This window comes from Callithrix jacchus, chromosome 11, assembly GCF_049354715.1.
Source record: "Callithrix jacchus isolate 240 chromosome 11, calJac240_pri, whole genome shotgun sequence".
Taxonomy (NCBI): domain Eukaryota; kingdom Metazoa; phylum Chordata; class Mammalia; order Primates; family Cebidae; genus Callithrix; species Callithrix jacchus.
In genome coordinates, this window is record NC_133512.1 from 53,487,543 (window position 1) to 53,515,139 (window position 27,597).

Here is a 27,597-nt window from a genome sequence, read left to right on the forward strand (position 1 = left end):
TGTCATGAGCATAGCATGATGTTCCTTACCTATTACTGGACCGTGAACGTGATTCAGGCTGAATTGCCTCTTGCAAACGAAATCAAGGCTATGTCTTGAAAATATAGGTAGAAAGAAGCATTATATCTTTTTGAATGCATAATATATAAGGTAAAGAGTGACTGATTCTTTGTATAGTTATTCATATAATTACCAAAATAAACCAGTAGATGTGTTAATTACTAATGGCAAATGTAGAACTCAAAGAATGACTACCCAAGATCATTCAGTGTGAAAGATGCGCAGACCTAGGATTCTAGCCAAGATCCATCCACTTCCAAAGCCCATGCCCCAGGCTGTTCATTTGCTGCCGTCCCATTGGAAATAGCCTAAAATCAGTTTAAATTTAGGCCGGCATTATTAATGAGTTTTTTTCATAATCCCTTCCAACCCTGAAACTCTAGTTATATTTCTAACATATTCTTAAGAATAGCATGCTAGCCCTATAGTTGAGCTCAGTGGTCCCAGGAACCTCTTTTGGGGATGTCCTATGAAGCTCAAGTTGGAGGCTCCTGATCTGGGCTTGGTCCCCATACCTCCAGCTCCTTGGTTTGCACAAGGGACTGGATTCAGAGGGGATAGTGTGATTTATATCTCCAACCCATGAAATATGAAGACAAAAATACTACGTTAATACTGTGCCCTGTAAATCTTTTCTCACATTAGCAGCCTTCTAGTAGAGTCGAGTTGCCAAGGAAGTATTGCCATATGTGCTGATGGAGCTAAACTAAAAGGAGAAGATTAGAAAACTAACCGCACTAATAAATTTCATTTGAGGCAGTTGGAAAATAGACTGCTGTTTTGACAAGTTAGAAACCACACACACATCCATTCTCTGTTTCAGATGGTTAAAGTGAATTTCCAGGACCCAACAGAAACATCTTATATTAGAAACCTAATTTTTCTGCTGAATTACCCAGATGTCAGATATATATGTACTTTAGACTTAAATGTGGTCACAATGAAGTGCCTCACCTAGACTCTCTGCTTTAGGCATTACTGGACGATGCTACTTCTCCTCCCTCTGAGGTCAAGCTATAAGGAGGGTTATTGGAATTCCCACCTCTTTGACTTTTCATTGTTTCACGGATCATGACTTTCTTACAAAGAGCATTTACCCAAGACTCAGTTTTCAAGGCCCACATCTGCAGTGGGCCTCAGATTATAATCCATAGCCACCTTCGTTTTCCTGTTTAACCAGACAGGGTAGTCACCACAAGAATGGTTCTTATCAACAACTCCCTGAGTGCCAGCATCTGGCCTAAGTCTTAGGAGTGGATGTGCTTTTGTTTTACTCTAAGTTGAAGTTAATCATTTAATATAATGAAAATCAGGGCCTCTGATGATATTACTTGAACCTCCTAATTTCTCTAACTGCCTCTGCTTTTGCAAACTATCCCTCACCTGCCTCTAGAACATTTTACTTTTTGAACATTTTGCCCTAAAACCCACCGCATGCATCTACAGAATTTGGTGCATGCTCCTTAGTGTGGCCTGGGAGAGAAGTTGTGCAGTGTACCAGGTAAGATCATAGGTTGGAGCCGGACAGCCTGGGCAGAACCCTGCTCCCCCATCAAACAGCTGAGCCACCACGGGCAGCTCCCTCAAAGTCAGCCTCAGTTTCTTCTTCATTTGCTGTGGATAAAACAAAAGCCACTGTCTGAGTACACTGTTGTGTGGATTAAATGTGTTCATTCACATAAAACACACAGAATAGTATGTGGATGTAGCAAACGCCTCCAAATATTGACTCTTGTCATTATCACTGTTATTCTTGTCCAATACTACTGAATATTAAATGCATTTAATAAAGAGATCTTCCAAACAGGCTTTGTATGGGCAACAAGGCCATATTATTTCTCACTTGGGTGCAAGCGGGCCAAATCTGAGAAAGGACGGGCAAAGGGGGTAAGGTGAGAATTGGCTTTATAGGTTGGGGTAGTTTTTTGGGGGGCAGGGGTGTTGCAGAGTAAGATCAATTACAGTGGTGGGAGGTAGGGGCAAGGAGTATACATGACCACAAGTTCAGTTACAATGGCCGGTGGGAATGAGGCAGAAAAGCACTTAAGATGGCAGGATGGGTAAGAGGTATTCACATTATCATAAGAACAGTTAAGATGGAAGGGTTGGGTGAGGGGCTTGTCCAGAGAAGCTGGGCAATCAGGGACAATGGCGAACACAGGTGGGGATGGGTGGTGGGGTGGTAGGAGAACATCAGCAAGGCAAGCAGGACTTCAGAGTTTCAGGCTCCAGTCTTGCATATGGAGATCTGACAATCACTACTGTTAATAATATTGTTATTTATTATCTGGTCTTCTGTGATCCAGGCACAGCCTCCAATGCCCTGACTCCATGCCATAGCATTAAGATGTGCCTTTGCACACCAACTGTTTCCTATGCCTGGATACCTTGCCCTCCATTCTGCTCATTGTCTCTGCTCTCCAGAGAACCTCTGCTCACCCTTGAAGCCCCAGGGCAAATATCTCCTCTTCTTTGATGTTTTTCTCCCTCCTGTAGGGAGAAGAACTGGTTCTCTCCACTGGGTTCTCATAGTCCTGTGATGCCCCTGGGGTCTGGTATGCAGCACATGCTGTTGTTAGGTGGTTTGCCCCCCACCTGGCAGGTGAAGACAACTAAGGTTCCCTTTGCCTCTAAACTCTGAATTTCTTAAAGGGAGGCACTAGTCTTACTGCGTTCATCCCAGTTCCTCCCAGTACCAGCCACACTGAGAAGGATTTGGTAAATGTTTACTGAACAAATAGCTATTTGTTGCCTTCTTTGTAGTCTTAAATACAGGGTTTTCTCTTTTGTTTTTTGCTGTTCACAATGCATTACTAAATTTATGGCGAGAAAGATAAATCTCAGTAGTTTGAAAGGCTGGCTGAAGTGATTGTATCTAACACCATAGTCATTTGGCTCTGTCGGCTGTTTTTTTATCAGTCATTTAAAAAGCCTGTCACAGGATAGTTATAGAGACAAGAGATCATCATTTAAATCACAGTTGTTTTCAACCCTTCCACAGTTTTGGTCTACAATTTAATGATGAGAAAAATACATCTAGCAAGTAAATATTTAACTAAACATGTTGGTACTTGACCTGAATACAGGGAGTAAGATGGAAATTTCAAATGTGAAGTTGCAGTTTAAACAGGCATATGCCCTCATATTACTAGTAGAAATTAATGTTGTACTTTGATTAGGTAATAACCAAGTTTTCTCTAATTATAGATACCTTATTGAAAGATCAGTGAGTGAGTGTCATGAGTATAGTCTAGGAGAGAATGCTTGCTTTGGATAAGAGCGCTTGTTTTGCCCAAAGTGTTCCATATTCCCATTTTTTCTCATATGCTGCTTCAGCTCATTTAGATTCTAAAGAGCACAGCCCCACTTAAGCTAGCAAGAGCTTAGGGGAGCTTTTGATAAGCATTAACACAAGAGAGAATGAAGACAGAAATCTCAGGGATCCAAGAGCAGGAGCTGCACTGGAGCCTGGCCTCAGTGGATCACCCGAAGGTGATCAGGACTGGCTCTCCCTACTGTGTGCCTTTCGTGTGCTGTGTGCATTCTCTCTTTCAAGTCTCCATTCCTTTTGCTCCACATTCTCATCTGTACTTCCTCTGCTTATTCGTGGTTTCTGCTTTCTTGTGATACTAGCACAGGCGTGGCTTCCAATTAGCTGCTTTCCTTGCTCCACCCATGACATCTTTACATTTTGTTACCTCTGTGCTAACTTGTCACCTCCTCTCTAAGGACTGTCAGTCATCCTCCTGGGGAAGGCATCCTCATTGGTCAGCTCCATTTTTGGTAGCAGGCTCAGGTTGCTGAACTCCTGAGTTGCGTATCTTCTACGTGTTTTACATTGTCTAGTCAGTTGTGGCCCTGGGGATGAAGCAGGCTTAGGTAATATGGTTGCCTAGAAAAGAGCTGCAAACTCAGGCCAGGTGAGATGGCTCACACCTGTAATCCCAGCACTTTGGAAAGCCTAGGCAGGAGGATTGCTTGAGGCCAGGAATTTGAGACTGGTCTGGGCAACATAGTGAGACCTTGTCACTTTATTACAAATAACAAATTAAAAAAAGAAAGGTTGCAAATTCAAATGCTATAGGATCCAGGTAGGTTATATAAGTGAACAAAAGCAGCTGGGTGTGAGATGCAGATACACGTTTGCATATTAACACAGAGTTGAGTGGTGTGTAAAGGTATAGATTTTTTGAGTAAGATGGCTAAGGCTCACTACAACTTGGAAGAAATTACTTTATCTCTCTATGCCTTGGTTCCCTCTCTGTAGAGTGGTTATGAGGATTAAATGAGTTAATAAAGTTTTTTAAATGGTACCCGGCATGTAATAAACATGATGTACTTTTAAAGAAAATTTTCATTAGCATCACCATTCATATCCTTGTTTAGTTCTGCAATGAAATGGGCTTTCTCCCATTTTTCCTAAAACTTGAAGCTGCCTTCATCTATTTAGTTTTCCCCCTTTATAAGGCTATGAGCAAAGACAAAAATTTCTTAATTGTGAGGGTATCAATAGAGCAATAAAAATGGAAACTGGCAATTGTCCTCATTGAGGTGCAGGCATCAGGGCAGGGTGGGCACCGCCTTGCATGGTTTCTCTCTGAAAGATGGAGCCTCATGAAATAGAGCAGTTGGCTGGGATGTCAGAAAGAAGCCCAGGGTCAGTTAGGTCAGAAATGAACCTATGAACTGACTATTATGTCTATCAGTTCACTGATTTTTTTTTTTTTTTTTTTTTTTTTTTTGAGATGGAATCTTGCTCCATTGCCCAAGCTGGACTATAGTGGCACAATCTCAGCTTACTGCATCCTCCACCCGCCTGGGTTCAAGCAATTCTCCTGTCTCAGCCTCCTGAGTAGCTGGGACTGCAGGCACCTTCCACCACGCTGGGCTAATTTTTGTAATGTTTACTAGAGATGGGGTTTCACCATATTGGTCAGGCTGGTCTGAAACTCCTGACCTCAGGTGATCCACCTGCTTCGGCCTCCCAAAGTGCTGGGATTACAGGCATGAGCCACTGTGCATGGCCCCATTGATCTTTCTTACAAGGAGGTCAGATTATGTTTGGAACTTTTTATTACTCAATAAAACATACCTATAGGCTGGATACACACAGCATTCAAGCTAGTGACCTCTCAGGCTGCTCCTTTAGGAAGAGAGTGTGGGCAGGGCTGGCCTCTCAGAAGAGGCTGCAAGTAGACCTTCTTACATAGATAAATTAGAAAATTGTACTCCCAGTGAAGAATAGCACCATGAACTTCTCTCAATGTATGACACAAGGTACAAGACACTCCTACCCTCATGGTTAGCTTAGTGTGTATTTCCAAGAAAAAACAATTGTGATTTTAAAAAATGTTTTTTTCCTTAGGAAGAACAAATGAAAATGATGTCATTTTTTTTAGTTCAGATATGTAACTCCACTAAGTGTTTTAACTGCCTTCCCCAAAAGTGGTTCTTGATTTAGAAAATCTAGTGGTCCACTGATTTAGAAGGCAGAAGGGAAGGAGCAGACTTTGGGGGAATAATGAGATTTCCTATATCTGTAATACTGTTGATTTACCCAATGTGCAAACGATCCAGAATGTGAGATGGAATGTACTTGGGCCTGATGCGGCTGTTAGAAGTTAGTACTTAAACATTCCATTTCAAATATTCTCATTAAGGGTAATAGCAGAAAATTGCAGCAGAGATTAAGTAGTTTTTAAGTGGTGATCCCCTCTGTAGAACTGTTGATTTGTTTAGTTAATGCTAATTTATTTAATATACTTCTACTTTTTGTTGATTTTTAGGTCTGTTGCCGCAGTTATTGGGAGTTGCCCCAGAGAAGGCCATAAAACTTACAGTAAGTCTTTTGAGTTAGTGCTTCTTATTAAGGGATTTTGCACATACTCAAGAATCTAGCAGGTATTCTTATAGGAAAGAGCAGGTTTGTTTGCTCAGAGGTGCTAGCTAATTTGAAAGCAGGGGAACTCACCACACGCAGTTTTTCATTATTCTCCATTTAGCATTGAACCTCCAAAAATGTGATAATAAACCTGAAAACTTTTTGTGGTTGCTGCTATCATTGTTATCATCACAGCAGCAGCAGCTAATTTCCATTCAGTATCTACCGTATTAGGCACATGACATATATTACCTCTTACTGGTTTAATCTCAAGCAAAGTATGATCCACAGTTTACAGATAAGGATCGTGAGGCCTACTGGGCTTAAATAGCCTACCTGTGTTCACACAAATCATGAGTGGGCAAACTAGAATTTAAAGTCAAACCTGTCTGACTCTAGACATGTCTTTCTATTATACCTGCTCTTCTATACGATTCATGGTTGTGGTGTGTTCTATAAAACCAAATGTTGAGGGATCTGGGTTCTAGTTGAAGTTGATCCTTCATCAGATTATTTGCCCAGTGCCTGGCTCACATTTGACAGATGGTTGATACTCAGTTTAGGTGTTTGTGGAATATACAAATATTTGCATCTCTAAGGCCATAAAGCCCCAGAAAGTAAAACTCTAGCTTTAGATTGGGCTGTGTAGCTTTGGAGCTTGAAATTCTTATTTTACCATTTTATTATGTGACCTTGGGATAGCTAATCTTCTCTGATGCATGTCTGCCAAGAAGATATGACTGTTTCTTAAAATTTCTACTAGGACATACCATTTTAAGAGTATATTATATTAATTAATTAATGTAATTTATGTTCTTTGAGAATCTTGAGGAATTTTTAGATACTGAATTTCTTCTAAGCTGAAAAAATCTGCTCAGCCAAATTTATCTCCATGATGAGTATTATTTTAGATTAATTCTTGTTAGAAGACTTGAAAGTGATTTTTAATCAAGGCTTATAAAACAGGTTGTAAGATACATGTTTTTGTTTTGTCACTGTTGTCAGTATGTCTCCCTTCTTAAGCTATTGTAATTGCGGAACATATCTTTGGCTTGTAAGCCATTTATCTTTTAATTTTTTCTCCTGAAACATCAGTGATGTATGTACATTTTTAATTTTTTTAAACTGTATTATGCTATTAAGAGTACTTCTCAAACTAAAGATCTTTTAATTTGTGCAGTTTATGATTATTCCAATAGACTGATAGAAAAAAATAGCATATATTGACAGATACCTATTTATAAGTGTTTAATGACTTTCTTTATATTTTTCATCAGCTTCTATAAATATTTTTCTTCAAGGTGAATGATTTTGTGAGGGATAAATTTATGCACAAAGATGGTTCGGTCCCACTTGCAGCAGAAATTCTTGCTGGAGGCTGTGTAAGTACCTTTTGCAGATCTCTACACTGAAAAGACTTGCTTCACATATGTATCACTGCCATGGTCAACAGGTGTGGACTAAGGCTTCTGTTTAACCACAGATCCTGCACAAGGGCAGAGTCTACTAGGGCACCTCGGCTTTTCCTAGACAGGCGAACCATTCCAGAAGTAGAAGGGTAAATGTTTCTGATCTTACTGCCTGTTAAATCATGCCTATTAAATTCATCATTGCTTGTGGTTTGTTCTGCAATAGAAGTCATTTATGGCAGAAGTGTTTGGCCTTTCAAAAATCTTTGCTAACGTTTTCTAAAGTTAATTTTTAGTACATTCTTTCCTCATGGCACCCTCTGCTGGGTCAGGCACTAAAATTTGTAGTTTAAAGTCAGCAACCATAGCTCTCTGCTTGGCTTTGCCTTACAAGTGGCAGCAACTGTTCAAGCTTCCACTGCTCTTGGGAGAACAATGCTGGGAAATAACTGGCTGAGTGTGCTCTGCATTGTCAAAAACGCTTGGCATGATTGTTTCCTTATATGGATGAACAACCTGCATCTTGTTCTGAAGCTCAGCAAAACGTTGTGTCTCGTTTTATCTCATGTACTGGTTTGTTCATGTGAATGTAAATACTTTAGGTAAATTAAACTCTTATACAAAGACTAGTGCTATTTAAAGATAAGGTTGGTTAAATACCAGGCTTTGATCACTCAGGCAATACAATATTGGTGTTTTTTTATTTAAACATATTTCTTATAAAAAAGAGGAAGTCACATTTTTTTTAATTGGCTTACTCTAGGCAGGAAGTAGTATTCTTAAAGTAATTTTTTTCTTGAAGATCCTTGAGTTTAGACATTGGGAAAATACCTGAGAATATTAAATGTTTGTGTGGAAAGGAGTTATTGTCCTATCTAACATTGAATGATGGTTCCTTAAATGTAGCAGGAGCTAAGAAGTCCTAGCTCCTGGTATTCTTTAGAGATGGATGGAATTTGGCTACTGCCTGACTCTCTGTTTGATCACTGACCTGTCGGAGGTGGCCAGGCAGGATCCCCTTGTTCTGTAACTTTAGGAGCATTCAGGACGAAAAAAAGGAGCCTTTAATGTCCTAAATAAAAAGGGCACACAATAATAAGCAAAGAGAATTTTAGAAGTTGCTCTTCCCCGTAAATACTCTCCATTTAAAACAACTCTGCAGTTTCCATTTGAGTAAGTAGATTTTCTAATTTTTGAAAAGGTATATCCATAGGCTGCATCTAGCCTAGTCCTTCAGTTTGTTGCAGGGCCCAGGATATAGCAGGGCTTTTTGGTAGGTCAGGTGGGGATTTTTTTTTTAAGTTACATTTTAAACTTTCTGAAAAGGTATGATTATAGATTTCTGTAAGAATTAACATGTAAAATTATGTGATACTACTCAAGATGTTGGCAATCATAATGGCATGATGCCTGGAAGTTTATTTTCTTCTTAATGAAAGCATTTTGCCTGCACATGCCTCTGGGTGCCAAAGAGATTGGTTGTGGCATGTACTTTCTAGGTACCATCTGTAGGTGGTCTTGTTTTTGCATATGCGCTTGCCCATTTCAAACACAAAGCACATTGGCATCAAAAGTGGTGCCTTGTTATGTAAAGAGATGTAGCCCTTTTCAAACCTGATCTAAACACAGGCTTAAAATTGGAGCCACTTAGGCTTTACAGCTACTTAAAATATCTGTGAAATGAGGTTTGCCGTCATTCATCTCAAAGAGGTAGACAGTGGTCCTTAGCTTTTCAAGTCTTCTCCCTTGCCTTTTTTCCCCCAGTCATTACTTTAAGAAGTAAGAGTTTATTTTCAGGTAAGCAATCCTGTAGGTAGCAGTCAACCCAGGTCCCTTTAGATCTCTGAGTAGAGGGATGGATGATTCCATTCTCTCTCTCTCTCTCTCTCTCTCTCTCTCTCTCTCTCTCTCTCTCTCTCTCGGCTCACTGCAACCTTTGCCTCCTGGGTTCAAGCAATTCTCCTGCCTTGGCCTCCTGAGTAGTTGGGACTACAGGCCGACAACACCATGCCCAGCTAATGTTTTTTGTATTTTACTAGAGATGGTGTTTAACCATGTTGGGCAGGATGGTCTCCATCTCCTGACCTCACAGTCCAACTGCCTCAGACTCCCAAAGTGTTGGGATTACTGGCGTGAGCCACTGCGCCTGGTCATGCATTTTTTAAGTAGCAGCAGCATCTTTTTTTTTTTTTTTTTGCAGGCTTTGGAAAAGTTTTCCCTATAATTGGAGTCAGTCACACACCTTAGAAGGTTGTTGTGAGTTCCGTAGCCTCTTCTGTCCTATTGGGAATACAAAGGGTTTTGTAAGGTTGTGTCACATGAGTGGTTCTTCATCTTAGTTCTTTCAAGCATTGCTAGGTGCTGACTTTTAAGTCCCTGGGGAGCTCACCTTGCTTCATTATTACTGAGAATTAGTACACATGCCTGACTTTTGCACTTGTAACCAAAGCTGCTCATTTCTTTGAACCAGGCTTATTCTGTTTTATGATCTGTTTTCTGCAAAAATGAGGAAAGTACATACACAGGGAGAGCTTTGTCTCATAACTTAATAGTGTTTAGCTAAACAATTTGTTTTGTTGTGTATTTTTTTTAGAAAAATGAAAGTGTTAGTAAATTTGGAGGGGAAAAAAATCATTGTGACTAAAAAGGAATAAAATTTATCACATTTCTCATTTATCGTTTTTGGTATAATAAAGCCTGTAACTGAAGAGATTAATAAATACTCTCCTGTTTCATTGATATAGGTAAAGGGCAAATCTAACTTTATTTTTAAACTCATATTTTGCATGTGAGATTAGTTTTAGTTTAGAGCATTGTTCAAAAATTGGCTTAGTTTTCCGAGCATTTTCATAGATACATACTTTAACAGTGGTGATACAGTCAGCACAGTTTAAGACAACGCGATGCTGAGACTGGGGTTTACAAACTCTAAATCTGAAAGAATTCTCTGTGGGTTGTGTTTTCTCCATAAGGTGGGTTCCTGCATTCTAAATTAGGCTCGTAGTTGTGGGAGTTCTGACGGAGACCTGGACCTTCAGTCTTCCCTGCACGAAATATATGTATACCTTCTGTTTTTTCCATCTTTCCCCTTCTCAGATCAAAAGCTTGGCGCCTTTAGAGGGATGTGATTGAGAATCTCTGTTAGTGACCATGGAAACTCTCAGTAATTGTGGCAGAGGAGAGAGGTTCTGTTACCACTAGCCACTTCCAGTTAGGATCCCAATGATTCTGAAAACTGACATATTATCTCTGAATATGTTGTTTTCATTGCTTTTTTTGCTGCTAGTTTAAAAAAAATGAAAAATAGCATATGTAATGCAATATGATCTGTAGGCTGCAGTGCTTCATTCCATAAAATAAGTGTATGACTTTTATACATCTAGTTGCATCTAGGTTGAAATCTTGAGGAGTCTGGAGTCTTTAGCTTTTGATCCTTTGATCTTTAAAAAAAAATCACCAGGTAAGGAATACAAATGGTGCGATGACAAGTTTTAAGGAAGAAATATAAATATGATGATTAATTTATTTGACATGAAAATAAATCTAATATTACTAAGAAAGAAAGTCACAAAAGTATGAACCTGTCTTTTAAAGCCATATTTAATAAATACTGTTTATACACCAATAGAAAGTAATAATATTGTGTAGTAATTTTTGGAAAGACATTAACATGTTTTAAACTACTGTCCTTTGATAATGGGTCCAGGATATTTTTTAATTGTGATGCACACACGTGTGTGTATGAGTGTGCATGTTTTAAATACATTTGGTGTTTATAGAAGTTTATATTCATTCTGAGTGCATTTTGAGTAAGAAAAATAATTTATATGCTTGTGTCACTGGTTCTGAAAGGGACTGATGAGAATAACACTGTTGGGAAAACGTGGAATGAAGAGTAATCTTATTACCCTCCCCTGTAAATAAGTAGGACCCTAATGCTGTTGCCTGCCTAATTCCCACTATGATGGTGATTCCCATATGCATGATATATTTATGCCAGTTTGTCCAGCCACGTATCAAATACTGTTTTTAAACCAAGTTTTTATTACTCATCTCTTACATTAAATTCAGTTGCAGTTAATTTTTATTTTGAAAAATTTTGAAAAACACAAAGATACAGGCACAAGTGTGCCTACCACTTAGATTGGTGGCAAACTTGACAATGCAGTTGGAGGCCCTCATGTACCTACCCAAATTGCTTTCCACTCCCTTATCTCCCAAGAGAAAACTCTGTCCTGACACTGGTGTTTTTCATTCTAAGCATGTATTTCTACTTTTTAATTACCTATGAATATCCTAAGCAGTATGAATATTTGTTTTTGAATGCTTCATCCTAACCCATGCTATAGGATCAACTCATATGATTCCCAGATTGATGCCTTTGCATTTATCCCCATCAGTGCAACTCATGTGCTTTGCTTGTCAGAAAATGATAGTAAATGGCAGTATTATTTTCAAGTGTTGGAATGTGGCAGATACTGCATATGTCTGTTACAGGTGTGTAGGTTTCTAGATGGACTTATGCTTGGAACAGTGTGTTCATTTAACCAAGTTTTTGGTTACTTGGGTTTCTCCCTAGACGACAGTCATTTCTTCAGTCTTATGATTTAAACATATACACGATACTTAGTAAGTTTTAAAATGTTAACCTTCCCCACTGCCAGCAAATACTCCCTATTTGCCTGTCAGCCTTCCTTCCCCTCCCCAACTTCCTCCCCTGCTCCCATGGTTCTTACCACCTTCAAGCATTCTATATAACTTATTTTTCATGATTTTTGTTTATTTGCTATCCCCTTCATGGTAGAGTGAAAGTTCTCCAAGGGCAGGGATCTTATTCATTGATGTATCCCAGGGACTATGGGCATTGCATGGTAACCTGTAGACTCTGAAAATATTGGTTAAATAAAAGAATTTTCAAGCTAAAATCACTCAAAAGTGATCTTATCAGCCTTCACAGCCAATCAATGACAAATCTGGTAATGGACTCATTTATATATTTTCTTTAATGTTAGTCAAACCCCTTCCCATCATTAACGATAAAACTTACCACCTTTCTCTCCAAGCCATACGTTACGATGATTCCCAGATCACCAAGAGTAGAAAGCATATAGATGGAGATCATTTTACAAAGTGAAACTGTTCCTTTTAAAAATTTGCCATTCTAATTTTTGAAAATTGCCAACAGGAATTTTTTTTTTGAAAGTTAATCCTTTTGAAAATCATAGCCATTTGTAGTAAAAATAATCACATCTAACAAGAGGCAGTCCAGTTCACTGGGAAGAACATGGGCTTTTAGTCAGTTTGGGGGTTCCAGGGCCTTCACCTGCCAGATGTGAATCAAGGATTAGACAACTTACTCACCTTCTCTGAGTTGCAGTTTTCTTGTCTATAAAATTGAGATAGCAACTTTCTCTTTCGGTTATCTATTGCTGTATAACAAACCACTCCAAAACTTAGTGGTTTAAAACAATAGTTTATTCTTTTTCATTAATGCTGCCTCTTTCCCGTGGTTTCTGCCTCTTACCCATGGTTTCAGCTCGAGTACTGAGGCAGCTAGAAGGTCAAAAATGTCCTCACAAAAATGGCAACCAGCTTGGAGCTCAGCTGGAGCCAGGGCTGGGGTGGGGACAGGTTTACCATGTGGCATAGCTGCGTAAGCTTCCTTGTACTGTGGTGTCAGACTTAAGAAGGTGAGTTCTGAGAGCAGAATAAGAAGCCAAGAAGACTCTCAGGCCCAGTTTTTGAGATTATACAACATTAATTTAGCCACAGTGTGTTTGTTAAAACAGTTTGTAAGCCAGCCAGATTCAGTGGCAGGGAAAATAATCTACCTCTGAATGGGAGACACAACAATGTTGTTGCGGACATCTTTAATGCACTACCTCGCCTGGTTGTGGGAAAAATTAAATGAGATAATATGTATGAAATAATTAAATCATGACTTAAGTGCTAGTCTTCTTCTAGCATCTACTTTTAAATTTCTAATGTGTGTATATATATATATATAGGATTGTATGAAAATGAATGTTTCAGTTAGGCTTTTTGGGTGGAGCGGAATGAAATGGGTCTATTGGAATTTGGATATGGCAGTTGGATAGGGACCTCAGCTACCTCAGGTGCTCCTGAAATCTCTGGTCTTTGTGAACCTGCTTATTTGTAATTTCTCTACTGATTGATTTCCTCTACTGGATAGCATAGCATCCTTTTTCTAAAAATTATTTTAATTGCATCCTGTGTCCACAGTGCATGCCAATCCCAGTCCCAAGGCTTTCTTCCTAATGGGAATGATTTCAGTGTTTCTCCGTCATTGAGGAAGAGAGCTGTTCTGATTATCTATTGCTGCATAACAAATAATCTGAAACTTTAGTGACTTCAAGTAAGTATTTATTATTGTTCTCTCTTGTGACTCTGTAAATTGACTAGGCTCACCCTGGGAGGTTTTCACTTGAGATCCTTATATGGTATGGGCTAGGGGCAGCTGGGGCCAGACTCATCAGAAGGGTCAACCAGGATAGATATCCAAGGCAGCTCACTGTTGTAACTGAGCAGCTGGGGCTGCAGTTCAGAGCACCTGCTATGACTTCTCTGTGTAGCTTGGACTTTGCAAACCTTAACAGTTTGATTCTGAGAGGGAGCTTCCCAAGAGCAGGCATCGTAAGAGTCCTGGGCAGAAACAAGACTTCTTATGACTTGGCTTTGAAGGTCGCTGCCAGTGCATTCTATTGGTGAGACAAGCCAGTTAGACTGGCCTAGACTCAAGAGGAGAGCAATTAGACTCAACATCTTAATAGGAATAATAGCAAAGGAATTTCAGCTACCACTGGAGAATTCAGTAAGCAGTATTGTGGGCTAGGAACATCTTCATTGCCCTCCACCTTGTGAAGGTTTTGTAGCCCATCCCATGTCTTCTCTGAGGGTCTGTTGCTGATCCTAGAACCCATTCATTCTCTAGATTGCTTATAGTTCCAGGGGCAGAAACTCACCAGAGTGAAGATAATCAAGTGAATGTTTACTTTAAGGATATCTATGAAATGAAATTGAAGGCTCTTGAGATTTAAGACAGCATTAGGAATGGGTTACTCTCTCTGTTTTCTCCACTTGGCCTTCTTTGTCTCTCTCACAGTGACTGTATCTCTCTGCTCATCTTTTGACTATTCTGATCCATAACTTCTCTTCCTGAAGAATTGGTGTTGACTTCCTCAAGAATTACCTTCGTGTTCCTGCCAGCCACCTAGCCTCTCTCTCTTTACAGTATGAGAGAACCTCTTTTCATCCCTTGCACCAGCAAGTAGCTCAAGTTGTTTAGCTTTGTTTTGCTTTTCATTTAATTATTGAGAGAGGAAATCTGGTTGGCAAGCCTCATCTTTGTGTATCAGGCCATACATATGGCAGCCTTGAATCATGGTCCCACCCAGATATTAATGACTTTGCTTAACAGTTCCATTTGTTTCAACTATCTATAAATGTCTTCAAACCTTCTTGTACTGTTTTGTTTTTAGCTCTGAATTCTGTATGTTTGCCCTGAATAGTAGTGTGTATACTTTGGTCATAAAATATACTCAAAGCCACCATTCCTTATGATTGAACTTGAAATCCCTTGAGATTTCATACCCAATCATATCAAACCAGGAAGAAAATTTCCTCATATAATGAACACATATACTCTGACAATCAGAGCTGGTGAGACAGATTACTTGAAGTAGATTTAAGTCTTGGTGATCTTTTCCTTCCCAGGATTTCCTGTGTCTCACAGTATAGTTTTCTATAGTTTTCTTAAGGTAGAATTTTTATTTCACTATGCAAGTCTCCGCACATATCTTACTTACAAATATAAGATGATATGAGGCTTAATCATTAGGTTGAATTGTTATGAAGGCACTCATGTGTGACGTGAATTAATCAAGATATATTATGCATTACACTAGTGCTATAACAATAATGTTAATTATATTATGTATATATATAATTGCACTTTAGGTTCTGGGGTATATGTACAGAACATGCAGGATTGTTGCATAGGTATATACATGGCAGTGTGGTTTGCTGCCACCATCCCGCCGTCACCAAATCTGGCATATCTCCCCATGTTATCCCTCCCCACCTTCCTACCCCCTGCTGTCCCTCTCCTATTCCCCCTGCAACAGACCCCAGTGTGTGATGCTCCCCTCCCTGTGTCCATGTATTCTCATTGTTCAATACCCACCTATGAGTGAGAACATGCAGTATTTGATTTTCTGTTTTTGTGTCAGTTTGCTGAGAAGGATGGTTTTCAGATTCATCCATGTCCCTACAAAGGACACAAACTCATCATTTGTTGTGGCTGTATAGTATTCCATGGTGTATATGTTCCCCATTTTCCTTGTCCAATCTATCATCAATGGGCATTTGGGTTGGTTCCAGGTCTTTGCTATTGTAAACAGTACCACAATGAACATACATGTCCATGTGTCTTTATAATAGAATGATTTATAATCCTTTGGATATATACCCAGTAATGGGATTTTGTTGGGTCAAATGGAATTTCTATTTCTAGGTCCTTGAGGAATCACCACACTGTTTTCCATAATGGTTGAATGAATTTACACTCCCACCAAGAGTGTAAAAGTGTTTCTATTTCTTCCCATCCTCTCTAGCATTTGTTGTCTCCAGATTTTTTAATGATTATCATTCTAACTGGCATGAGATGGTATCTCAATGTGGTTTTGATTTGCATTTCTCTGATGACCAGTGATGGGTGAGTAGTTTTTCATATGTTTATTGGCCTCATAAATGTCTTCTTTTGAAAAGTGTCTGTTCATATCCTTTGCCCACTTTGAATGGGTTTGTTTGTTTGTTTGTTTTTGTGTAGATCTGTTTTAGTTCTTTGTAGATTCTGGATATTACCCCTTTGTCAGATGGGTGGATTGCAAAAAATTTTTCCCATTCTGTTGGTTGGCGGTTCACTCCAATGATTGTTTCTTTTGCTCTACAGAAGCTCTGGAGTCTAATTAAATCCCATTTGTCTATTTTGGCTTTTATTGACAATGCTTTTGGTATTTTAGTCATGAAGTCCTTGCCTATGTCTATGTCCGGAATGGTTTTGCCTAGGTTTTCTTCTAGGGTTTTTATGGTGTTAGGTCTTATGTTTAAGTCTTTAAACCACCTGGAATTGATTTCAGTGTAAGGTGTCAGGAAGGAGTCCAGTTTCAGCTTGCTCCACATGGATAGCCAGTTTTCCCAACACCATTTATTAAACAGGAAATCCTTTCCCCATTGATTGTTTTTGTCACATTTGTCAAAGATCATATGGTTGTAGATGTGTGGCATTGCCTCCAAGGTCTCTGTTCTATTCCATTGGTCTATATCTCTGTTTTGGTACCAGTACCATGCTGTTTTGATTACTGTAGCCTTGTAGAATAGTTTAAAGTCAGGGAGCATGATGCCTCCAGCTTTGTTCTTTTTGGTTAGCATTGCCTTGGCTTTGCAGGCTCTCTTTTGGTTCCATATGAAGTTTAAGGTGTTTTTTTCCAGTTCTGTGAAGATGATCATAGGTAGCTTAATGGGGATAGCATTGAATCTATAAATTACTTAGGGCAGTATGGCCATTTTCACAACTTTGATTCTTCCTAACCATAAGCATGAAATGTTTTTCCATCTGTTTGTGTCCTCTCTTATTTCCTTGAACAGTGGTTTGCAGTTCTCCTTGAAGAGGTCCTTTACATCCTTCATTAGTTGTATTCCTAGGTATTTTATTCTCTTTGTAGCAATTGTGAATGGCAGTTCGTTCTTGATTTGGCTCTCTCTTAGTATGTTATTCGCATATAGAAATGCTTGTGATTTCTGCATGTTGATTTTGTATCCTGAGACTTTGCTGAAGTTGCTTATCAGTTTAAGGAGATTTGGGGCTGAGATAATGGGGTCTTATAAATATACAATCATGTCATCTGTGAATAGAGACAATTTGACTTCCTCCTTTCCTAATTGAATAACCTTTATTTCTTTTTCTTCCCTGATTGCTTGGGCTGGAACTTCCAATATTATATTGAATAGGAGTGGTGAGAGATGGCATTCTTGTCTAGTGCCAGATTTCAAAGGGAATGATTCCAGTTTTTGCCCATTCAGTATGGTATTGGCTGTGGGTTTGTTGTAAATACCTTTTATTATTTTGAGATACGTTACATTGATACCTAGTTTATTGAGAGTTTTTATCATAAAGTGCTGGTGAATTTTGTCTAAGGCCTTCTCTGCATTTATTGAGATAATCATGTGGTTTTTGTCTTTGGTTCTGTTTATGTGGTGGATTACATTTATAGACTTGCATATGTTGAACCAGCCTTACATCCCTGGGATGAAGCCTACTTGATCGTGATGGATAAGCTTTTTGATGTGCTGTTGCAATCAGTATTTTATTGAAGATTTTTGCATATCTGTGTTGATCATGGATATTGGCCTGAAGTTTTCTTTTTTTGCTTTTTTTCTTTTTTCTTTTTTTTTTGAGACCAAAGTCTCTGCCGGATTTTGGTATCAGGATGATGTTAGTCTCATAAAATGATTTGGAAAGGATTCCCTCTTTTTGGATTGTTTTGAATAGTTTCAGAAGGAGTGGTACCAGCTTCTCTTTGTACATCTGGTAGAATTTGTCTATGAACCCATCTGGACCTGGGCTTTTTTTGGTTGGTAGGCTATTAATTGCTCCCTAAACTTCAGCCCTTTTTATTGGTCTATTCAGGGTTTCAACTTCTTCTTGGTTTAGGCTGGGGATGGTACAATTGTCCAGGAACTTATCCATTTCTTCCAGGTTTACTTGTTTTTGTGCATAGAGTTGTTTGTAGTAATCTCTGATTATAGTTTGTATTTCTGTGGAATTGGTGGTGATATCCCCATTGTTGTTTTTTAATGTGTCTATTTGATTCTTCTCTCTTTTCTTTTTTATCAGTCTGGCTAGTGGTCTATTTTGTTGATCTTTTCAAAAAACCAGCCCCTGGATTTATTGATATTTTGAAGGATTTTTTTGTGTCTCTGTCTCCTTTACTTCTGCTCTGATCTTAGTTATTTCTTGTCTTCTGCTAGCTTTTGAGTTTTTTTGATCTTGCTCTTCTAGCTCTTTCAATTTTGATGATAGGGTATTGATTTTAGATCTTTCCTTGCTTCTCATGTGAGCATTTATTGCTATAAATTTTCCTCTAGGCACTGCTTTAAATGTGTCCCAGAGATTCTGGTACATTGTGTCTTTGTTCTTGTTAGTTTCAAAGAATATCTTTATTTCTGCCTTCATTTCATTGTTTATCCAGTCAACATTCAAGAGCCAGTTGATCAGTTTCCATGATGTTGTGCAGTTCTGAGTTAGTTTCTCAATTCTGAGTTCCAATTTGATTGCACTGTGGTCTAAGAGACTTATGATTTCCGTTCTTTTGCATTTGCTGAGGAGTGATTACTTCCAATTATGTGGTCAGTTTTAGAGTAGGTGTGATGTGGTGCTGAGAAGAATGTAAATTCCGTGGATTTGTGGTGAAGATTTCTGTAGATGTCTATTAGGTCTGCTTGATCCCGGTCTGAGTTCAGGTCCTGGATATCCTTGTTAATATTCTGTCTCGTTGATCTGTCTAATATTGACAATGGGGTGTTAAAGTCTCCCACTATTATTGTGTGGGAGTCTAAGTCTCTTTGTAAGTCATTAAGAACTTGCCTTATGTATCTGGGTGCTCCTGTATTGGGTGTGTATATATATTTAGGATCGTTAGCTCTTCTTGTTGCATTGATCCTTTTACCATTGTATAATGCCCTTCTTTGTCTCTTTTGATCTTTGTTGGTTTAAAGTCTATTTTTTCAGATACTAGGATTGCAACTCCTGCTTTATTTTGCTCTCCATTTGCTTTGTAAATCTTCCTCCATCCCTTTATTTTGAGCCTATGTGTGTCCTTGCCTGTAAAATGGGTTTCCTGGATACAGCCCACCAATGGGTTTTGACTTTTTATCCAAATGCCAGTCTGTGTCTTTCGATTGGGGCATTTAGCCCATTTACATTTAAGGTTAATATTGTTATGTGTGAGTTTGATCCTGCCATTTTGATGCTAGCTGGTTGTTTTGCCCATTAGTTGATGCAGTTTCTTCACTGTTTCGATGCTCTTTACTATTTGGTACATTTTTGGAGTGGCTGGTACTGGTCATTGTTTAGTGCTTTTTTTAGGAGCTCTTATAAGGCAGGCCTGGTGGTGATGAAATCTCTGAGCAATTGCTTGTTCATAAAGGATTTTATTTCTCCTTCACTTATGAAGCTTAGTTTGGCTGGCTATGATATTCTAGGCTGAAAGTTCTTTTCTTTACGGACGTTGAACATTGGCCCCCACTGTCTTCTGGCTCGTAGGGTTTCTGCCAAGAGATCCTATGTAAGTCTGATGAGCTTTCTGACCTTTCTCTCTAGCTGCCCTTAGCATTTTTTTCTTCATTTCAACCACAGTGAATCTGACAATTATGTGCTTAGGGGTTGCTCTACTTGAGGAGTAACTTTGTGGTATTCTCTGTATTTCCTGGACTTGAATATTGGCCTTTGTTGTTAGATTGGTGAAGTTCTCCTGGAAAATATCCTAAAGACTGTTTTCCAGCTTGGATTCATTCTCTCCGTTACATTCAGGTACACCTATCAAATGTAGATTAGGTCTTTTCACATAATCCCATATTTCTTGTAGGCCTTGTTCGTTTCTTTTCACTCTTTTTTCTCTAAACTTGCCTTCTCATTTTATTTCATTGAGTTGATCTTCAATCTCTGATATCCTTTCTTCTGCTTGGTTGATTTGGCTATTGAAACTTGTATATGCTTTGCGAAGTTCTTGTGTTGTGTTTTTCATCTCCATCAGCTTATTTTATTCTTCTCTAAGCTGTTTATTCTTGTTAACGTTTTTTCAAAGTTCTTAGTTTCTTTGCATTGGGTTAGCACGTGATCTTTTAGCTCTGAGAAGTTTGTTATTACCCACCTTCTGAAGCCTGTTTCTGTCAATTCATTAGACCCATTCTCCATCCAGCTTTGTTCCCTTGCTGGTGAGGAGTTGTGATCCCTTGGAGGAAGAGAGATGTCCTGATTTGGGGTGTTTTCATCCTTTTGCACTGGTTTCTTCCTATCTTTATGGATTTATCTACCTATGGTCTTTGTAGTTGGTGACTTTCTGATGGGGTCTCTGAGTGGATGACCTTTTTATTGATGATGAAGTTATTTCTTTCTGTTTTTTAGTTTTTTTTTTAACAACCAGGCCACTCTGCTGTAGGACTGCTGGAGGTCCACTCCAGACCCTGCTTGCCTGGGGATCAACTGCAGTGGCTGCAGAACAGTAAGGGTTTCTGCTGGTTTCTTCTCCTGTTATCTTTGTCCCAGAAGGATACCTACCAGATGTCAGCCTGAGCTCTCCTTTATGAGGTGTCTCTTTGGATATATGGGGGTCAGGGAGTTGCTTTTATGAGGTGTCTCTTTGGATATACAGGGGTCAGGGAGTTGTTGAGGAGACACTCTGTCCCTTATAGAAGCTCAAGTGCTGAGCTGCGAGCTCCATTGTTCTGTTCAAAGCTACTGGGCAGGTATGTTTAAGTCTGCTGCAGCAAAACTCATAACTGTCTTTTTTCCCAGGTGCTCTGTCCTGGGAAGGTGGGGCTTTATTTATAAATTCCTGACATGTTGGTGCCTTTTTTCAGAGATGCCATGCCCAGCAAGAAGGTAGCCTAGTCACAGTCTGCCAGCAGAGGCATTGCTGAGCTGCCGTGGCCTCTGCCCAGCTGCTGTGTGAACTTCCTTGCAGTTTTGTTTATAGAGGTATAGTTAGAACCACCTCAGTAATGACGGTCAGTAATGGCAGACTGCCTCTGTAATGGTGGTTTGCCTTGGTAATGGCAGACTGCCTCGGAATGGAATGGCAGACTGTCTTGGTAATGGGACTGCCTCAGTAATTGTGGACTGTCTTGGTAATGGCGGACTGCCTCGGAAATGGTGGACTGCCACGGTAATGGCAGACGCCCTTCCCGCCCCCAGAACTGGACCGTCCCAGGTCCAGCTGAGCCTGCTGCAAAACTCTCAATCCAAATTGTTTCAGATTGCTGGTCTTTGTGGAGGTGAGACCCTCACAGGCAGATCATCTGGCTCCCTGTTTCAGCCCCCTTTTTTTCAGTTGAATGGGTGGCTCTGTCTCCCAGGCATTCCAGGCACCAGTTGAAACAGCCACTCAGATTCATGGGAGTTTTTGTGCAGAGACCCACTATGCAGGCTGAAACAGCTGCGCTGAAAACTCGTGGCACTTTTCAGCCTGGGAATATCCTGGTCTGTGGCCAGTAATGTGGTCTGTATACCGTGTTACTATTAATTTAGATACTAAATTAATTAACTAGTTTGTAAATGCTGTGATCACTCACCCTCTGCGTTGTTCTTGCTGGGAACTGCACTCCAGAGCTGTTCCTATTTGGCCATCTTGGATCGCTCCACAATGTTAATTTTTTTAATGCTTATGTCTTTATAACTTTTGTAGTTCAGTGAAAATCTAGCGATTACATTTGTTTTCAAATATTATTTGGAATACTCCCTGGGAAAATTTTTTGTATACTCTCCCAAAATGTAAGACCATATTAAAGATTTTCTTGATTTGTACTTACGCTTTTTCTCTGTCTTCCATCTCCTTCTGACTTGAAGGCTGATAGACTGTATCTGGTATTAGGTATGACCTGCTATGTTTGTCAGCCATAGTGACTACTTTGCCACTTGAGGAATTCTTCCTTCATAACTTTGTGCTGACAACTAATTGCATCTCACAGACCTTGGGTAAATGACTGAACTGAGACATCTATAAATACAAATGACAGGGTCTGTGTCACACTGTTATAGCTGTGTACCTAGCATCATGTCTGACATAGGGAAGAAGCTCAAAAAATGTCTATTGAATGAATAAATGCTTGACTACAAGGTGTCGGTGATGAAAGCAGTCATAGAATTGGAAAGGAAGGGTAGTGACTCTGTATACCATGTTACTATTAATTTAGAGACTAATGGCCAGCAAAGAGGCATTAACCCCAAAAACTGATGAAAGAGTAGGGGTGAAGGAATTGAAGGAATAGCTCTAACCATGCCTAGGTATCTAAGTATTTGGGATATTTCCATGATCGCTCAATAATAGAACCAACCTTTATAAAGCCGATATTTATTTTATTTGACTTCATTTCTAAGAATGACAAACAAATAATCCCCAAATATATTCAGAACCTTAAGAATAGGAAGAAGATAAACAACGTGGATCATTTGGTATAGCTTACTTATTATGGCTTATATTTTAAGTAGAAAATACTTTGTTGAATTACTAACATGAAATTATGTCAGAGTCATAAAGGAATTATAGAAAAGAGGAGCTTTAAAAAAAGAGAAGCCAATGAACGACCAAAAAAAAAAAAAAAAAAGCTTATCTCATGGCACTATCTAAATTTACAGATTTCTGAAAAGCCAAGAGGCAGCTCCATCAGTTTGCTTAAAAAGTCCTTCAGGCAATGAGACTAAGGCATTGGTCTTGAATAGAGTTCTGCTGCCTGCCTGCTCCTATGAGAGGCTCTTTCTCCAGATGATTTCTACTTGGACTGAGGACAAAAATAAAAGAAATATCTGATGGTACTAAGGGCTCAAGGGTGCTATAGATTGAATGTTTATTTCCCCCAGCGTTGTTTTGTTTAAACCTAACTCCCAATGTGATGGTATTAGACGAGTGGGACCTTTGAGGGTGATTAGGTCATGACGGTGGAGCCTACATAATGAGATTAGTGCCCTTATAAAAGGGATCCAAGAGAGGTCCCCCACTCCTTCCTCCATGTGAGGACACAGTGAGAAGACAGTGTCTGTGAGTCAAGAAGCCAGTGCTCACCAGATCCCAACTGTGCCGGCACTGTAATCTCAGATTTCGAGCCCCCAGAACTCTGAGAAATGAATTTATGTTATTTATAAGCCACATGGTTTATAATACTTTCTTATAGAAACCCAAACAGACTAAAACAGTTAAGGATAGCCTCCCTGGCTAAGGGCTGCCTTTGGTGGCTCAGAAATGTCATCTTATGAGGGAAAAGTCCAACTCATATGCTAGACACTTAGCTAGCCAGATATTTCCTTTCTGTTTTTCTTCTTTTCTCCTTTCTGGGAAAGTCTCAGAGTTGTTTGACTCAACACAGTTCAAACATTGGGCCATCTTTCTAGATTTCTAGTAAATAGGGAGTAGTTTGTTATGATAGGAAAATCTGAAGAAAGACTGGGTCATAGCTTTCATACAGTTAAGGTATTTTAGATATTGAAGGTCTGTAAATCATTAAACTATTCTGGTAGTAGTAGTCAAAATACACATGTATAACAGACAGACCCCAAATGTTAACATATTTGACAGGCCTGTAACTTAATTGCTTTTTAATGTCAGTCAAATAGATTCCACTTTGTTTTCTTGGCCAGGCTTCTGTGGGCCCATTAAAAATCCTATGAAGCTGAAAACATGAAACTTAATATCTGTAAAACATGTAAACAGAATAACCTTTTTCTGCCTCACCATGTGGTTAAGAAATTAGAACTAGGATATTTCATTTGGTATCTTTCTCAGAATCAATTATAGAGTAAGAATCTATTTTCCTATCTTTGCAATGTTGTTAATAATCTAGTAATCAATTTTTCACTTAAGAGTTTAATATACATACCAAATCAAGAGAGAAAAATTCTGTATTGCTTTGTGTTTCAAGATGTGCATCTAGTCAGACAGTCCAACTTGGTATATTCATTTGCTAGGGCTGCTGTAACAAAATGCCTCATATCACAGAGTGGGTGGCTTAAACAAGAGACTAAAAGTCCAGGGGTTAAGGTGTTGGCAGTTTTGGTTTCTTCTGAGGCCTCTCTTCTTTAATTGCACGTGGCTGCCTTCTCACTGTGTCCTCACAGGGTCACCCTCAGTCTATAGGTTGTCTGTGTCTTAATCTCTTATAATTAGAGATTAGGACACCAGTCATATTGGATTAGGGCCCATTCATATGACTTCATTTCTTCTTAATTAATTCTTAAAAGGCCCTAAGTCCAAATACAGTCACATTCTGGGGTCCTGAGGGTTAGGACTTCAGTGTACAAATTTTGGAGAGATGCAATTCAGCCCCTAATGCTAGGGTTTAAGAAAAGGTCTTTCTTTCAGTTTGTAAGGACTCAAGTTTCTGATTGCAGGTGAGTGATGGTGTGTCTTGTGAAGGCAGTGGGTCTGAAACACTTTCCCTTCAGAGCTGGACAGGGTGAGTGGCCTCCCCACCTCATGCCACTTAATCTTTGCCAGCTTCTCTGTGAGGTTGCTGAATACCATCTTCAGCACTTGTGAACAGTTGTGAACAGCACTTGACTGCAATTGGGCAATGTGTTTTAATTTACCCCATTCGCTGCTATTTGCTGAATATCCCTTTTTAATCTCTGAGCTCTACATAAAATAATAATAGTTGTGCTACATACAAATTATTTTTATGTCTCCATTTAACACTGAGTTAGTAAGAAAGTAAATGGGAAAAATGTGGAACCTTAGATTTTTTTACAAATTTTTATTTTCTAATTTATTCAAATATCAAACACTATCATAACTTGTGTATTCATCTTAACGTAACATAAGTCATTCGACATCTATTAGTATAGACCTTATTTGTAGTTACAATTTTGTTTGTACTCATATAATCAAAATAATGTATTTGGGTTTTAGTAAAAGTCTATTCTATACCTTTATATTAATCTATTTTTGACACATGTAAGCACACATTTTAGAATGTCAGTGTGCAATTAGATATTCTTAGCACATGTCATTTGTGAAAAGCACTTTAAAGCTAAGTACATTCAATTGAGCATAATTAAAATATCAAGATACATATTCTTCATATACATTTAGCCACTTAATTTTTTAAGTAGCTATAAGTATCTACCATGTGAATTCAAATTAAAGGAGGGTGATTAAATTACAGTTATATTTAATGATTTTAGTTTAAAATATGGTTGAAATTGTCCTATATTAAAAAATACACTGCCATGTTTTCTGTGGACAGCAGACTGATGATGGGTTTAATTTTATTTTTTATGTAAGACTTTTAATCTTCTCTGAATATTCTCACGATTGTTGACTAGAATGATTGGGGGCTGGGAGAGGCCCGGGGGTGCGTTGTAAGAAGGCTTGTATTTTTATCTAATGAGTTCTTTTGACTTGACTCCTGAAGTCTCAAGAAAATGTTCAGGAATACTATCTCATTTAATAAAGAATCATTGGAGAAAGCCTTGTTTGTTGATACAGATGAAAAGAAATGGATCATGGGGAAATAGGAACTGGAGCTTCTGAACCCTTAACCTTTAGTTAATATATTTAGGCTACTGATATTTCCTGTCATTGTAATAATGAGCAGACAGCCTTGGCGAGTCAGTTTTAAGGCACATGTAACTGTAAAACCTACTTGTCCACAACTGTTGGACCTAAAATATATTATCATTTTAGTGAAGTCCATTGTTCTTGGAGTACTTAGAGAAAATGGGGCTGTACATTAGAACTCTGGATTGTGTTGCCTTTCTAAAATACTTGGTTTTTAAAAAATAGTTTGTTTTTTTCTGCGATGGAGTCTTGTTCTGTTGCCCAGACTGGAGTGCAGTGGCGCAATCTTGGCTCACTGCAACCTCAGTCTCTGGGGTTCGAGCAATTCTCCTGCCTCAGCCTCCCGAGTAGCTAAGACTACAGGTCTGTGCCACCATGCCCAAGTAGTTTTTATATTTTTAGTAGAGACAAGGTTTCACCATGTTGGCCAGGCTGATCTCGAATTCCTGCCCTCAAGTCATCCGCCTGCCTCAGCCTCCCAAAGTGCTGGGATTACAGGTGTGAGCCACCACACCCAGCCCTTAAAATTCTGTTTTTTAAAAAATAAATAGTTATTTCACTTCCCTATGCCAAACCAGAAGTGTCAACAATGAAATCATGGCAAGAGGGATTCAGGTGGCAAAACTGTAAGAAGGAGAAGAAGAAACCAAGCCTGAAGCATGTAGGTACAGAGTGAAAGACACTATGATAGGAGCCACAGTTTGGTTTCTTTGAAAACTAGCCCATTTCAGAGAAGGGAGTATTAGAAGAAAAAACTTATAATTTTACTTTGAGCCATGAGGACCATTTCACGTGAAAAAAACAGCATTTGGGAATAATGATGCTTTGTGTCAGTAGAACGCTATGGGTTTAATAAGCTTGGTGCTTAGAATTCATGCTGACGTAGTTGTAGTCACAGTCCTATTGCCCTTTCTGGTTGCTCTCACCACTCCTGGATGCAGAGGTGAATTTATGAAGATTGTGGACTTCTGATATAAATCACAGCAGCCAAAACTGTAATATGGAGATGTGAATTTAGGATTATGTTGGTAGAGAGGTAAAGCATCCATTGCTCCTATCTTGAAATGACTATGCTATATTTAGACAAAATCTATATCAGTATAATTATTTTGCAAGCCCATTTGAATAAAATTGAAATTGTCACTAGTTATGCATATTTTTTAGTCTAAAGTATTTCTTTTGGCTAGGTGTGGTAGATCATGCCTGTAATCCCAGCATTTTGGGAGGCCAAGGCAAGTGGATCGCTTGAGGTCAGGAGTTTGAAACCAGCCTGGTCAACATGGTAAAATTCTGTCTCAAATAAAATACAAAAATTAGCCAGACATGGTGGCAGGTACCTGTAATCCCAAGTACTTGGGAGGCTGGGGCACAAGAATCTCTTGAACCTGGGAGGCGGAGGTTGCTGTGAGCTGAGTTCACACCTCTGTACTCCAGTCTGGTGACAGAGCAAGCCGCTGTCTCCAAAATAAGTACATACATAGGTACATATATACAGTATTTCTCAAGGATTCAGATTCAGCATGATTTGGGGATTTTTCTGCCCAGTAGCATGGCTTCCTCATTATTGATTAATTACAAAGAAAAGTTTGATGTATCTGATGAAAAGCAGTTATACTGTACCTCGAAAAACATCTCTTTCTTATTATACTTGATGTACTTTAATGTCTCTGAATCCATTGGTTAATCTTTATCTCTCTTGGAAGCTCTTAAAGTCACATGAATTCTAGTCAATAGGATCGGATTAACCAAAAATTCAGGCAGATACTCTGTTCAAACAGGAAAGAAAAAAACTGAAAATGCATATATTTATTGAATTCGCTTTTTCACAATAGACAACTAGGCATAATGGTTCTGAGCATGGATTAGAAATCAGGCAAGTCTGGGTTCATATTCTGTTACT

The 27,597-nt window shown here is 38.9% G+C and overlaps 1 protein-coding gene across 8 annotated transcripts in view; it reads left to right on the forward strand.

Moving 5' to 3' along the window:
* Window positions 1-27,597, forward strand: part of SLC25A13 (solute carrier family 25 member 13) — a 210,676-nt gene that overhangs the window by 141,322 nt on the left and 41,757 nt on the right. For all 8 annotated transcript variants that reach the window (XM_054237282.2, XM_078342730.1, XM_078342732.1 and 5 more), the window contains 2 exons: window positions 5,847-5,899; window positions 7,243-7,323. In XM_054237282.2, coding sequence (XP_054093257.1) covers window positions 5,847-5,899; window positions 7,243-7,323 — 134 coding nt within the window. The remainder of the gene's footprint in view (window positions 1-5,846; window positions 5,900-7,242; window positions 7,324-27,597) is intronic.